Genomic DNA, 15940 nt, shown 5'->3' on the forward strand with positions numbered 1-15940 from the left:
AATGATTCCAAAGACCTTGCCAATTGTGTGACGTAATCTATCTCAATTCCAACAATTCTGAAACTGAGCCTGCCATCCGCTTCAAGCTGGTGGCACTGTAATCGATTGTAGTCTCCCACTGAAAAGGTCTAAAAATTATGATCAAGGCCCACCCAGAAAAAATCGATACACCCCGAAAATGCAAAAAAAAAAAAAAAAAAAAAAAAAACCATGATGACATTTAAGACTATTTACCCAAAGTGGATTGTTCAAATCCTAAAGACTATGTCCAGGCTGTCAAAAATCATGTGATGTGCCTCAACATGGTCACGATAATACCACATCATGACCATATACAGGCAGATCATGACTATATATGGGCATACAGCAATATTTTGTCTAAGAATATATGATAATCTGGACAGAACTTAATCAACTATGTTTTTTTGTATGTGTCAAACTTATTTATAATAAATGAATAATAAATAAACTATGCTACAAATCAACATAGCAATTGAATTCAACGCTCTGAGCACTTATGAACAGAAAGTGCAACAGACAATTTATTGAGAACTACTACTCAAAATGATTGAGGGGCGGATTTATTAATGTCTGGAAGTGGGGGGAGGGGGGAGAAAGTTGGGCTGATCAAGACAACACTACCACAGGGGGTACGTGCACCACTTCTCTCTACCCCCTCTAAATCTAAAACACTTGAATACTTGCTGTTGACCGAATTCGATTTTTTTAAATTGAAACTTACCATCATGAACAGGTGTTTGTGAGCCGTACATTGGGGTCCTGGATCCTGATCCATACATAGGCGTCTGAGAGCCATACATAGGAGTCCTCGCATAGTACGTACTTGCACCACTTCTTTTCTGCCCCCTACAAGAAGAAACACAGTTTAATTAAAGAGTGCCAATATATAATGAGATGCATAATATAGGTGACACAATATTGAAATAATCAACAAGAGGTCAAAGTTTTTCCATTGCTCCACTCACATCACAGCATTATGTGACACCCTTTTGTTACCAAGCAACAATATGGCCGAGTAAGCTGCATTCACAAAATCAAAATTCTGTTTCTGATGCGTTGAACGCCAGCATCCCTATTTTTACAAGCTGATTCAATTTTCTGATCGGTTCCACAGGCTTCCCGATCCGAAGATTCAGATTTTAATGCTTACATCTAAGCCACTATTTACATAGCTTTTTCTAAACTCTGGTTCTCTATTTTTGTGCCTTGTAAACCTGTATTAATAGCCACCATATGCAGAACAATAAACCAGGTGTTCTTTTTATATCCGGAAATGATGATGTTCTAATATATTTGTTGAAAAAAGCTGTGAAACTCTGGGTATTTCATTCATTCTGCTTTTATTATCAAAACTCATAGCAGTAAAATATAACTGAATTGTGAGTAGATTTACAAAACTATGTTTTAGTAGCCATGGAGGTACTCAGTTTTAATGACCATTGAGTAGTTGGTCAGTCAAAAAGTTGTCATATGGTACCATAATGAAATCACGTTTGTACTCTACACTTCTCAAAGTCAAACTTAAGTAAATAGAAGTACATTTCGCCCTCCAATTCAAGACCACATTTGTTACCTAAAAATTTGTGTGTTCTCTGTGTTTAGTCTTCAACTAGTGGGCTAGCTTTTGTTAATAGAATAATGATTGTTATTTGATTCTTGGAAAAAATGGTCTCAAATCAGAAGGTCTGAAATTGGAGGGTGCACCATGAGTACTTACCCTACTGGGTTCAAGCGGTTTCTATCTACAGTAATTGTTTTAAACATTGAATGTAACTCAACACGTGCTGTTGTCTCAGTTGCATCCTTCACTATACCAATATAACCTGAAATCAAAGAAAGAAAATCTCAATGCGGAAAGGGCGGAAAAACCGGACGAGGAATACAAGATGAAAAAATAATTTGAGTCCTAATCAAACAAATATTCAGAGTACACAAAGTGACGATTCACACTACACTTGAAACAAGCGAGGTTAAATTCATCAGGAAACATTCCTCAAAGCAAAATTATATTTTAATTTGTTCGGTAAAATTTAAATAATTATAACAAAAAACATTAATATTAACGATTTAATAATACAATAAAATTACCAAAAATAACAGCAACAACAATAATCACAATGATTACACACAACTGGTGTTAAACAGTAGCTTGGATGTTTGGTATAATAAAATTGAATATTTACCTTTGAATGGGCCTTGGCAAATACGTACGGTCTGCCCAATCATATCACGATCTCTGCCGACACGCCCTCGGCCTCGTCCTCCAGCCTGTTGCTGCGGTCCTAGAAATCAAATATTAACACATTCAGATAATTAAACAAGCTCATCAATAAATCCTGTAATGCAAGTATGAAAGCGTACCATCTTCCGGAAGAGACGTTGGTCCTGTGTGCCAAATGACACATATGTATGTTAAAGAATGCAATACAATTTTCGTAATCTCCCAAAGACTCCTAGCTTAATGAAGTATCACATAGTGCCATAATGTAAGCAATATTGTCTGTACTTGCATTATTGTGTTATGTGCTATATAGGCATGATGATGTCATATTACAACCAAATATGGGCTCATCACATTTATTTTTTCACATAAAATTGAATAGTGTAGCAGCCCATTACCTTACCTTGTTAACTTAACTTAATTGATTTGTAACTTTCTTCCACCTGGGGTTTTGTGCTAGCTTTAAATCGGCAGTTTATTTTATTATTATTGTTCATGATGTTATCAGCCTTTCTGTGCAATCGTTGATTGTTTTTCCTTTGGAACGATTGTGCTTTAAAGGATTTTCTTGTTTTGCTAGTTAGCGTTTTTTTTAATTGCATGTATATTTGAATGTTATCTATATTTTTGTGATGTTTATTTTTATTTAACTATTGTACATTCTTAATGCTTTTTATTCTTTTATTATCCACCTTTCTATGTCTTTAATGTGTTTTTATGTTACCGGTAGTTTTTTTTTATTGTCACTCACTTGTAACCCATGTACAGTAATTCTAAATGTTTGCGATGTTTTTTCTCCTTGTCTTTTCTTATGTTTTTATTTAAATGTGTTGGTTTCTTTTTCAATTAAATAGCTGTTAGGCAATTATAATGTAATCATTCTACTATTCATCAGTTTCAATGTATATGATAATTATAATAATTAATAAAATAATAATGTAATTTTCTCAATGTTTGTCTTTTAATTAAATTAATCTGCAATTTTAATGTAATTTTTTCCAGAATATTTTAGGCCTATACATAATTTTTTTGTCCTAATTGTGCAGTGGTTTATTTTTTTCAATTGTAATTCTCCTTAGTTCTTTTGTTAGTTAACGTAATTCGCAATTCAGCCTCTTGGCTGCCATGTTTTTTTAAATGAATTTTGATTGAATAAATACCATTATATATATCTTCAAAAAAAATTTTTTTTAAATACATACCACTTCCGTGGGCAGGACTTGAAATTCTCGGAGACATCGGAGAATATCCACTAGTAATAAGACTACTATCCATAGGCTGTGTAAGAAAAGCAAAATGGTTTAGACATGCCTAACTGCTAACCTGCACAGAGCCTTTGCCCATGCTGAAACAAGCAAAATAATTTAATAGTAATCAGAGTCGAAAAAGAAAACAAAAAATGGATAATGTATTAAAGAATATGGGAATACTACTTCGTATGTACAAAGAAACAGTATTTTTTCAATCGGGAAATATATTGGAATAATAAAACTCACAGTAATGTCGAAACTAATTGAAAAAAATGACAAAATGGCCACTTGCTTACCCTTGATCCACCCGCCAACACAATGTGCCGATTTCTACAAACAAAGATTCCGCCATTTTCAGTCATTAAGCGCGAGTGTAGGAATGCAAAACTTCTGTAGATGTGCCGAATTTCACCTTGCCGTCCCTGTGAAATATAAATACAAAAAAATAACACCATGCTACATAAATGACCTTCCAGAATACACTAATATTAATAGTAACAATACATGATAATAATTATAGCAATAATACAAATAACATATTAATTCTACAGTAATAATACAAACATGATTAAAAATAGTATAGTAATTTAATGTACAATTATTAAACAAAGAAATATATTTACATAATTTAAAGGTAATAACAGAATACTCCTGACTTTTTACATCACCTAAATCCTAATTGGCATAAAATCATTACAGTGTTTTTACACACTATGCACCTGTCCCAGATGCAAACAGCAACCAAAATCCATAATTCAACCTACCTATCGGTGGTACCGAAAACACAACTTTATGAAAAATGAAGCTTAATGATTCTTTTTTAAAGATTATATCAACAGATTATTTTATATTTGACTGTAATTGGCATTGAGTAAGTGCAAATTTTCTCACAGAATGCGGTCCGTCGATGACTTTCACAATATCCTTTAACTGGATGTTGTTCTGTTCAGCGTCCAATGCAATAGCGCTTCTAGACTCTTTCTTGCGTGTCACGCCCTGGGGTTTAACATGCGAGACCTGTTAACACAAAGTGTAAAACAAAGTTAAAATTCTGTCAGTTACCCAAATAATATTTTCTTTCAAATTTTATTTGATATTATGCCTTTGATAATCTATTGGACTTTGATTAGAGAGCAGTTTAGCTCAGTCGGCTAAACTGGTGGTAGCCACACTGTGTGTGCTGAACCGTGGAGAGTTCTAGGTCCCTGGTTCAATTCCCAACACTGCTCAACTTGTGTTTCAGCTGGAGGGCTGAAATGCAAGCTATGATAGCGCACCATATTTCAGATGAGAGTTGTGTGCATGTTAAAGAACACAGTATACTATTAGGAAAACAGCAGGGACAGTCTTTTAGTGTACTGCATAGGAGACAAAGGAAGGACCCCACTGGAAATAAGTCTTCTTCAGACTTTCGTGGGATATCCATGGAGTTTATACCAAGTAATCCACCAAGATGTTATGCATAAATGATTATTAAGAGTTTTTTCTTTTTTCAGAGTGACTACACAGTTATTTTATTATCAAATCACCAAAATATTTTGCATTATTAGAGGACAACAAACAGCTATTTTTTAGCCAAATCATATTCAGTTGTAATAATTTAAGGTGACGTACCTTGTTATGCATACTCAATATCTGAAGGCCTTCTCTTTCAAGTCGTACAATTACACCGACTGTGTGTGCACTTTATTAGAAGAAAGATAAAAAATTATTCAGATATGGAAGACAATAGTGCAAAGCACTGGTTGAACACTTTTTTTCTTAAATTCTAATGTGCTTTAAGAAGAAAGGTGTTCAACCAGTGCATATACCTGCCATGATATATGGTTCTGAGACCTGTCATTTCTTCAAAAAGATTAACGAAAAACCAAAAGTATCATGTTAACCAGGCACTTACTGCGGCCAATAGCCGAATCGATTCTATAAAGAACGCGACGTGACATTGCGTGCGCAACAATTCGTTTTTAAAGACAGTTTGTTCAGACAGCTACCACCAATAAGCAGACAGCATTGCATTGTCTAGTGCTAACAGTAAGCGGATTTGGATCGACATACGATGCAGCGAATGCCTGGATTTTACACATACGTATTCGACAGAATATTATGCGCAACAGTTACATGGAGAACCGGAACAAACGACATAATGGAGATGGGTAGGGCATGTGGTTAGAGCTAATGACAATAGATGGACAAAGACATTAACCAAATGGATACCCAGAGATGGTCAATGCTTAATTGTCATGTAATTTTATAGCACCTTCCACAGCAGAAACCATCTTAAGATGTATTTAGCCACAAAGAAACTAAAATTTAAATAATGAACACAAATTTCTGTTCATTCTATTTTCAAAGGTGTAAGAAACAAACACAATGTTTACTTTATCCAGCTATTTTATGAAATAGAGTAAAAAATTTTAAAAAGATATGCAACTTACTCTAACTGAACAAGATCACCGAGTTGGAACTGTCCCATTGAGTCAACTCCTGAGCTCATCTCGTTACACAGCTGCAAATCCCTTGGCAACACTTTCAACTGAAAATAAATTGCACAGGTGTTAGATTGGACTTTAGAAAGGGGCATACTTTAACCGATTAAATAACAAATATATGATAACAATAATTATTTCTTATATTTTAATATATGTTTGTGTCAGAAAAATATCACAGGAGTTATGTTTTGCCATACCTGACATGTTATCGGACTGTATAACTCAGTATGTTCCCAAATACTATTTTTCAAGTGATTTGGGGGATTTTTGCATGTAATTTGGGTGGAATTGAACCAACAACCTCCAGATAATTAGCCTAGTGAAACTAGACTACCACCACTAAAATTTCTTTTACTATTTCTTTGAAAAATCATTGTGGATAATTAAATGTCTGATATACACATGAAATTTAATAACAGACGAATAAATTAATTCTTCGACAATCAAGAAAAAGAAAGGTAGACATTAAAACAAATTCTCCTAAGTTTATTAAAACTCAAATATAATTGAATAAATTCTTTATACATACCTCATGCATGGTAAGATCAGAGAATAAAATTGCCATATTTTCTTCAACTCGTACGATCAGTCCTGTATCGCCTTCATAGCGCCCTGCTACGACTTTAACATGATCTCCGATCTTGAAATGTTTACATAACTCATGAGCAGGAAACTCTAATAAATCCTAGAATGTAAAAACCATTGTTAATAATTATTAAATGCCAATAAAGTTTGACAGAGAATTCAACAGTGGTTACTAATTATTAATTAAATATATTTAAAAAAAATAATAAACTTCTGAAATAGTATATAATTATAATTTAACACATTGACTGCCAGGCCTTTTTTAAAGAGTGCCATCATTTTGAAAATCATTCTCACCAGCTGTAATGAAACACAAACAAACATATGGTATTTATTTTTAGACTGTTACTTCTGGGTTTTCCCCTGAACCTCCAGGGCTAGAGTTCACGTTTCGGTGACCACTGCCAGGGAGTTTACGTGCAATACAGTAGTGGTATATTTACACAGGTGCCCTTAGCACCCTGGGTAAACCCTGTCGGAAGTGTCGCACTTGCATCCCTGGCAGCAAACATGTTAATTAACTAATGATTTGCCCATATATAGATGTAACATGACTTCATCATCCCCATATAAGGACGAATTGTCGATATTTGATAGGGTTGACAGACCATGTGTTGTCCAACTTCATTACTGTACCTTCAGGTCTTCATGCTTGGGCATTACAAAAATTGTGTTGCCTTCTACTGACTGGATTTTTCCCTGCAAGTGGATCAACTCCCCTTCAATGACTTCTACGTTGTCTCCGGCTGCAAAGGAGTGTGTGACATCACTAGTACTTTTGGTGTTCACCACTGCACTCGAGGTCAAAGAAATACCAAGCAAACAGTAATTTAATCATATAAATCTATTTTTGTTTATTATAAATCTATTATTTATCTATTATTCATATAAATCTATTATCTATCTATTATTTTAAAAAAGGCTGGTTATTTAATCATATAAATCAATTTTTTTTTTATTATAAATCTATTATTTATCTATTATTCATATAAATCTATTATCTATCTATTATTTTAAAAAAGGTCGGTTACGACCCTTTTTTCCTCAATTTTTAAATATTTAAAAATTTATATAAGATTAACAGCTTTTCGTAAACACTCTTTTTGTGTCTCAGAGAAATTAATTGCACAACATATAAACAATTTTTATTCCTCCAAAGCCTGTCTCATATAAATCTATTATTTTAATAATTGATAATACATACAAAGGAGGCATTTTAATACAATAAATTAATCATATAAATCTATCTATTATTTTTTAAAAGTTTGGTTACGATCCTTTTCCAACAATTATTAAATATTCAAAAATCTATATTAGATTAACAGTTTCAGAGTTTTTTTATAAGCATCCTTTTTGTTTCTCAAAAAAATTAGTTGTACAACATGTAAACAATTTTTATTCCTCCGGAGCTTAGCTTATATAAATCTATAATTCCAACAATAAAATAATACAATAAAGGTAGTAGAGTAATGTCTGTAACTTAAGAAATAGGCCTATTATGCTAAAATAGAGGAAATAAATTCATGACTATATCTGAATTTTTTCTTCTGGTTAATCCATAAACGGTAATATAAAAAGGATACATTCCATGTCAATGTTTTCCGGTTTGTCTTCAAATTTTTCGAGCTCTGATAGCGTTGGCTTCACACCCTCTGTCATCTGTCAGAAAAGAAAAAGTTCATTTTATTAGTTATATACAATAATGAAATTAATACATGAAATTTGATTTCCTTGTACAATATAATAACAATTTATCAGTGTCAGTAAATTAAAACATTCTTAAGATTTAACATCTTTTCAATTATAAGATAAATGATTCTGTAGTATAATTTCTCAATATGAGGCTTAACAAAGTGTATTACTCTGTAGAAGGATTTATATTTAGAATTTTTTATACGAAACACACAAACGATAATCTATGAAAGTCAGGAGACTTATTTTCTTTGGGGTGCTTCTAGTGGTAAAGTGGTCAGAACTCTGGTAGACAATCATTTACTCTTTTCTGAAGAGTTCATTTCATTCTTTAACATCACATGGACCATACTGGACAAATGGTTTAAATGGCTCATTTGAAAGATAATTAACTTGGATTTTAGTCCTCTGGCTGAAAAACAAGGAGATATACGACGAATTGAACTAGGAACCATTTCTACAGTCAACTGAATGTGGCATGATATTCTTTGATGGACACTTGTATATGTGAGGTGTTTTAACACATATTGTTTACGCCATGTGATTTTATATTGCGCAATTTGTAGGGCACTGAGATCACAATCTGCTTGTGAGACAGTGGTAAAACATTGTGTTTGAGTCGTATTGCTTCTGTAATTATCAATAATTTTTATTAAAATCAGGCTCCGGAGAAAAAAAAATTTGATATTTTGTAGAACTGATTTTTCTAAGACAGAAAAAAGTAGTTTGATCAAAAACTGAGCAATCGTGAATGAGACACAGATTTTTGAATATTTAAAAACTGGGGGAAAAGGTGTAAAAATAGGCAGTTACGCCCTTTCCCCCCCCCCCAGTTTTTAAATATTCAAAAATCTGTATCTCGTTCACCGTTCCCCAGTTTTTCATCAAACAACTCTTTTTCTGTCTTAGAAAAATCAGTTGTACAACATATCAAATTTTTTTTCCCCCCTCCGGAGTCTGACTTTAAATAATAACAAAAAAAAAAAGAAATTAAACTCACAATAGCACTCATGACAAATGTTTTATGCAGAAAACCTTTCCTACTGTATCTGTTTCCTTCAAACATGTAGTAATCACCATCAGTGGACACTTCCCCTCCTATGCCCCTAAGGATACAATGTTATTCAAAATTAAAAATCATTGTAGTTACAAAGTTTGACAAACTTACCCTTAGGATATGTTATTAAAAATTAAAAACCATTTTAGATAGTTAATTAAACATTACCCATCTAATAAAAAAAAATGTAATAATCAATTTTACATTTGCAAATTTTGTTGTCACAAAAAAAATGGATTAAAAATAAATTCAATGCTTTTTAGAGAATTATCAACCTAAAAATAACACTATGACGTCATTGCGAGGCATGTGCGCATGTGTATCATAAAGTTTGAACACTGTTGAGTTTAATCGCATTAATAGTAAAATCAACGTTGTCTTCAAAGTTGTTCTTCTGACCAATCAGAGACAAAGTAACACACAATACTTGTACAATCTATTGTTTGAAGGTTTGCATGACAAAGTAATACTGTAATGCTTGCGGTACACCACGTAGATAGTTCTGAAAAGAACTGTTGTTTTTGTTGAGAATGTCTTGACATTTCGATTGAGTTGCTTCATTCGTAATCAGGGGAATAATATCTGCAGAGGGTCCAAAAAAGGAAATACTAATGCGATTGGAAATCACATTATTTCACTGTTTGGACTCTGCAGATAGCATTATTATATGTTCTTATGCTTGATGACAATTGAAGTATACTCAAGCGAAACATTGAGACATTCTCAACAAAAATTAATTTTGATTAATTAAACAAATGATTACCTGATAGCTTCCAGATCAAAGAGCTTTGAGATTGGTCGACGCCGTTTCTTCCTTTTATCAGCCGCATCACCCGAGGTTCTTGATATTCCTCTCGGTCGCGAGTAATCAATTCGAGGAATCAACTTAATCGTTACTTGATTCTGGGCCAAATCAACATAATCAACTTGTGCAAGATCATCCTTATATACACCTCGTCTATATAAATCAAGGAATTATTATATATATAAGAAGTTATTATTATAGCTTTGTACGGTAGGAGTTTATCCAGCGAAAACCTATAATTTAAGAGTTTCAATAATAATAAATATAAATAAAATAATAATACTTGAATACTTATAAAGCACCAATTCCAAATTATATGATTGAAGGCGCTAAGCTATATTACCCCTGGTCACTGGATAACATACAATGGCTAACTAGTCCACGAAGTGCAACATTCTCTGCTCCCTGGGGTGTATACCTAGTCATCGCTACTTATCGCACACAAAACTAGTACATTCAATTCTACAACATCCTACCAGGTACCCATTTATACTCCTGGGTAGAAAGAAACAAACGTATGCACAGCAAACCCCTGACCTTGAAGTTGGAAGTTCAAGCGACAACAATTGCGCCAACCGCTTCCACACACAATGCAAGTTAACAGTAGTGAATTCAATATAATAAATGATCAATAAAAATGAAGAATTAAAGTAACTCTGATATAGATATAAACCTCCATTGTTGATAATTAAAAAATTTAAATATTTATATACACGGAAAAAAGTTGAAAATTTTATTATTTTTCCCAGATTATGTACTTTCATGAAGATAATAAACAAAATGAATAACCTCTAAATGAAAATATGACATAAAACAATTTAGAAATACTGTATTAACAGAAAAAAAAACCAAAAAAAAACATGTATTTATTGGACATGGTTTAAACTTAAAAATTATCTTCTAACATTCAAGGAAAGAAAGAGTAAAAGAAAATTAAACATACTTCATGCGGACCCAAGCTCGCTCTTTCAAAACAACTTTTTCTTTTACGACACGCAAGACATCTGTCATCTCTTTAACTGGGACCATCTGCTGCTTGTAATAGCCCATGCGCAGGTTGCCGACACCTTGGATGGCATGCTTCACGTGAGTCTGTTTAAACGATTCCACGTACAAATATCCCTTGATGCCCTCTACGCAGACGACAGACTTGATTTGCAGCGGCTGTAAGGAAAGTCAATATTGTGCATACTGTACAACAAAATCGTTTCATGCAGAAGCTATTTTGAAGTGCGTACATATATTTGAAAACATAAATTTTTGTAGCCAATGTTCTTTTTTAAATCAAGACATGTTTTGTAGAAGTCCTCAACTTTAGGCTCATGAATACAATACAGATTCTTTTTTTTTTTTTGTGACCCCCATATTAAACCAAAGAATGAGAATAGAATAAAACAGTATTATTTTAGGATTACACATCCTAAATATAAATGTATATCGGTAGGTCTTGGTTGAATAAAAACCCCCCAAAAAATAACAATGTTTCTAGATATATTAAAGCATTTGCTTACCTCATCCTTGTACTGGTACGCCATATATTTTCTCATCATTTGTATAGCTGTAGCCTTCTCTTCTCCAATACGACATTTTACCATCCACAAATTTGGGTCTCTTTAGGTAAGAAAAAAAAAAAAAAAAAAACACAAAATAAATTAGTTATTTACTTTTACCAAATAACAATTTCATAGTTCAGTTAGTATAACAACAGAATTGGCAATTGGCTAATATACTACTTATGAGGGGAATGGTGAAATTTATTATACCGAGGTGATGTGGAGACCGCAGCCTACATTCCTGAGGGCCGATAGAAGATAGGCTATGGTCTCCACATCACTGAGGGCTAAAGACTTTATATATATACTTCCTCGGCGGTCCTAGGCAATCTAAGGGCCAATCTCACTCAGCATATTAGAGGTCGCGTCTTACTTTACTATTCGTGTGTGTCATAAATTACATAGCAACGGAGCCTAGAGATTGCACATTGCGCGGCAGGGCAAGAAAGTACTATCCCATATGGGATAGTCAGTGCATGTACTAAGTACTGTAAGAATAATTCTTGCGCAGCTAATGCACATGCTCAGGTAAGTTATATTTCTAAGCTTTAACCAGCAGTTTGTCTAAAATATATACAGCACACAGTGACGGTTCCAGGAATTTAAAATAAAGGGGGGGGGGGGCGCCTATGCAACGACTTTGATAGATGAAGGGTTTATACTACCTCAGCCCCATGATGGTTGCGGCTGAGGTAAAAAAAAAAAGTTACGATTATGGCACCTCTAGATTGCCGGATATGGGACTCACATACTTTTGAATATCTCAAATTTTTACAATTTTGGAAGATTTAGGGGGTCCGGGCCGCTGAACCCAACCTTGAATCTGTCACTGTCACATATCAAACATGGTGACTTTATATTAAGCAATTATTGTCAAGTTATTTCAAACACCATACAAACCTGATGGATCCAAAAATGAGCAATTCTTCCCTTCTAACTCATGGATTCAACCCCATTCAGGGCTTCAGGAAATGTTTTCTACATAATGGCTCTTGTTGTTTCAGTTTCTATATTTAATAGTATCCTCGGAACTTGATTATAAATGTACATTAATAATTAATTTACATTAATTAATGTACATTATTATTATTATTAATTGTCAGTATTAGTATTAATTGATATTTGACCAACAAACTCACTTTACACCTGGCAGAAGTCCTTGTTGTTTAATGTGATCGGGAATATCATCCTCGTCTACATACTGTCCGCTAAAATTAGTCTGGTACCGGTTCTTATAGTATTCTTCGAGGTTCTCTTCATTTTCTTGACTGATATAATTAATAAGAAAATAAAATTATTTACAATATGCTTTAAGTATATATATATATATATAAAAAATATTCTCACAACAAAAAACAACTCCACTCCCTAAGCCTCTTAATGAGAATTCGCTAATCACATCAAATCTCATCACATTATTTCATTTGTTTAAGAGGGCCCCTGAATATTAGCCGACCTTCTAGGATTCGCTGGAAGGGTCACCCTCGATAAATATGGTAATTTTTTTTTTTTTTAATGACAATTAAATAAAAGAACAGAAAAAAGAGGGGGAAAGTTATCTAATTTTTGTTACTCTTTTTATGGTAAAATGTTTACATTTTATCAGTAATTCCAAACTTTCAAGAGCTTAAAAGGCAAAGTAAAATTTTTTATAATGATAATAAAACACTGGTGTTCCATTAGTCCATTTTGATTACTTAATCTAAGGATTGGGGATATTTTATAAATTTAAGGGAAAAATAGCGTATAAATTTAATTATTAAATATAAAATATTGAGATTTAATTTGCGCAATTGCGTATGCATGTTATATTTCTTTTTCATTGATATCAATAAAGTCAAAAATTTATATAACATGTCTTTGATTCTCTTTAATGTTACTGTGCAATAATTAATAATTATTGCGTAATACATTAAATAGTTGTTGTGAAATAAAATTAATAAATAAAAGTGGTAATAAATGAAAATTAGATGCAAATATACTTGAACAACTGGTGAAGTCGTTGAGCTCCGTGTCTTTCCGAATCATCTTCAATGAAATTCTTGTCAATGTAATCCTCGGCCCCAGCCTCCCACTCTGGCTCCTCGTCCTCCCCCCTGTCATCATTGTCAACATCTAAAATTATTATTTAATCAGAAATGAAAAATAAGATAAGTGCACAAAAAGCATATGTGTTTTGATAAATAAATATACTAACAACAATACCTGTCTCTTATACACATCTAGATGTGTATAAGAGACAGCAATGCAAGTTTGTCACTGGACCCTCGGACACTACACATGTCCAGGATAGGGCTGGTATTCCAGGGAGCATTGCAATTACTCACTGCTGCTTTCCTCATGATGAGTGTTGCAGACACCAAAGTATTGAACGAGTGCGTAATAATTATTAAATTTTGTTTTATTATTTATTTATTCTCAGTTCACATTCACAGTGGGGAGCCTGTCGCATATGGAAGGGAAACATAAACTAGCAGAACATTTAATGATGTTAAAATTGCTTAATAATGATAGTAATAATAATAATAAAATAAATAGTAATAATAATAAAATAAATAATAATAATAATAATTATAATAATAATAATAATAATAATAATAATATTAATAAGTACGTTTTTGTGTAGGGGTCTGCACACAAGTCTCAGAGTGTTTTTTTCACATTGTTACCTCAGTCATTCGGATGATGCCAATGGGCGAAGTTCCATATTTTGCCGCATGAAATATATTAGCGCATTTGCAGTCGAACCTAATCAGCTACCCATTTATACTCCTGGGTGGAGAGGAGCAACGCAGATAAACTGCCTTGCTCAAGGACACAATCAAAATGCACAGCGAGAGATTGAAACACTGACCCTGAGGTTGGGAAACCACTTCCACTTAGAATTTAAAAACCAGGCATTAACTTAATTTTATGTAGATTGTTTCAAAAGAACAGTGGGCTTAGAGAGGATACCCACATCTTGTTTTGGGCTCTCAGTCCATTGTGTCCTCTTGGCACTCCTCTGGTTGTTTCCTTGTAATTTTGTGCCGAATATGTAATGAATAGACAAATAAATAGAAGGATCTAGATCTTTAATTTTTACTATCTAAAGGATGAATAAACCCACATTACCTGATGAATTCAGGTTGTATAAATATTTATTATCAAGACATGCAAACAATAGATATGGTAGGTGTGTTTATCTGAGGAATTAAAGATTCATTCCATTTCTTATTTCCAGGATAAAATTGAGGAATTTCTATGATGTATTATTCCGAGTGGTGGAGCTTGGTGTTGCAATGTGGTTTCCATGTGTCTTGTGGAATTGTAAAAGGTAAGTTTTAAAGATTATTAAAGCCTTTGATGCGGATTATCTTGTGCTTATATTATAGAGTTTTTAATTTATATGAAAATTGTTACTTCAAAATAAACAATTTAATTATCCACTAAGCAATAAAATAGTACCAGTAATTATTGTAATAACAATTAATGGCCATGCCTGTTTAAAGAGAACTGAAACAGATTTTTTTTTTTTTTTTTTTGTGACCCCCATATTAAACCCCAGAATGAGAATAGAATAAAACAGTATTATTTTAGGATTACACATCCTAAATATAAATGTATATTGGTAGGTTTTGGTTGAATAAAAACCCCCCAAAAAATAACAATGTTTCTAGCTATACTACAGCACTTTCTTACCTCATCCTTATACTGGTACGCCATATATTTTCTCATCATTTGTATAGCTGTAGCCTTCTCTTCCCCAATACGACATTTTACCATCCACAAATTTGGGTCTCTGAAGGTAAGAAAAAAAAAAAAAAACACACAAAAAATTAGTTATTTACTTTTACCAATTAACAATTTCATAGTTCAGTTAGAATAACAACAGAATTGGCAATTGGCTAATATACTACATATGAGGGGAATGGTGAAATCTATCATACCGAGGTGATGTGGAGACCGCAGCCTATATTCCTGAGGGCCGATAGAAGATAGGCTATGGTCTCCACATCACCGAGGGCTATAGACTTCACTGTTCCCTGAATCTAGCCTAAGCTTACTTCCTAGGCGGTTCTAGGCAATCTAAGGGCCAATCTTTCTCAGCATATTAGAGGTTGCGTTTACTTTACTATTCGTGCATGTCATAAATTACATAGCGACGCAGCCTAGAGATTGCACATCACGCGGCAGGGCAACAAAGTTCTATCCCATATGGGAATAGTACTTTCTATTGCTTGCTTCTTACCAGTTAGATGCCCTAATGATGAGATATATACAGTAA

General features: G+C 33.2%; 1 protein-coding gene across 2 annotated transcripts in view; it reads right to left on the bottom strand.

Moving 5' to 3' along the window:
- The window catches only part of LOC117105595 (transcription elongation factor SPT5-like), a 28952-nt gene that overhangs the window by 5609 nt on the left and 7403 nt on the right, over positions 1-15940 (bottom strand). For both annotated transcript variants that reach the window (XM_033246780.1, XM_033246781.1), the window contains 15 exons: positions 11632-11731; positions 11064-11284; positions 10079-10273; positions 9259-9364; positions 8150-8225; positions 7203-7357; positions 6511-6666; positions 5928-6025; positions 5107-5176; positions 4384-4509; positions 3789-3914; positions 3445-3520; positions 2205-2303; positions 1739-1844; positions 743-867 (listed from right to left, as the gene is read on the bottom strand). In XM_033246780.1, coding sequence (XP_033102671.1) covers positions 743-867; positions 1739-1844; positions 2205-2303; positions 3445-3520; positions 3789-3914; positions 4384-4509; positions 5107-5176; positions 5928-6025; positions 6511-6666; positions 7203-7357; positions 8150-8225; positions 9259-9364; positions 10079-10273; positions 11064-11284; positions 11632-11731 — 1835 coding nt within the window. The remainder of the gene's footprint in view (positions 1-742; positions 868-1738; positions 1845-2204; positions 2304-3444; positions 3521-3788; positions 3915-4383; positions 4510-5106; positions 5177-5927; positions 6026-6510; positions 6667-7202; positions 7358-8149; positions 8226-9258; positions 9365-10078; positions 10274-11063; positions 11285-11631; positions 11732-15940) is intronic.

This window comes from Anneissia japonica, unplaced genomic scaffold (genome assembly GCF_011630105.1).
Source record: "Anneissia japonica isolate Jap-2015-1 unplaced genomic scaffold, ASM1163010v1 scaffold287598_len761594_cov195, whole genome shotgun sequence".
Taxonomy (NCBI): Eukaryota; Metazoa; Echinodermata; class Crinoidea; order Comatulida; family Comatulidae; genus Anneissia; species Anneissia japonica.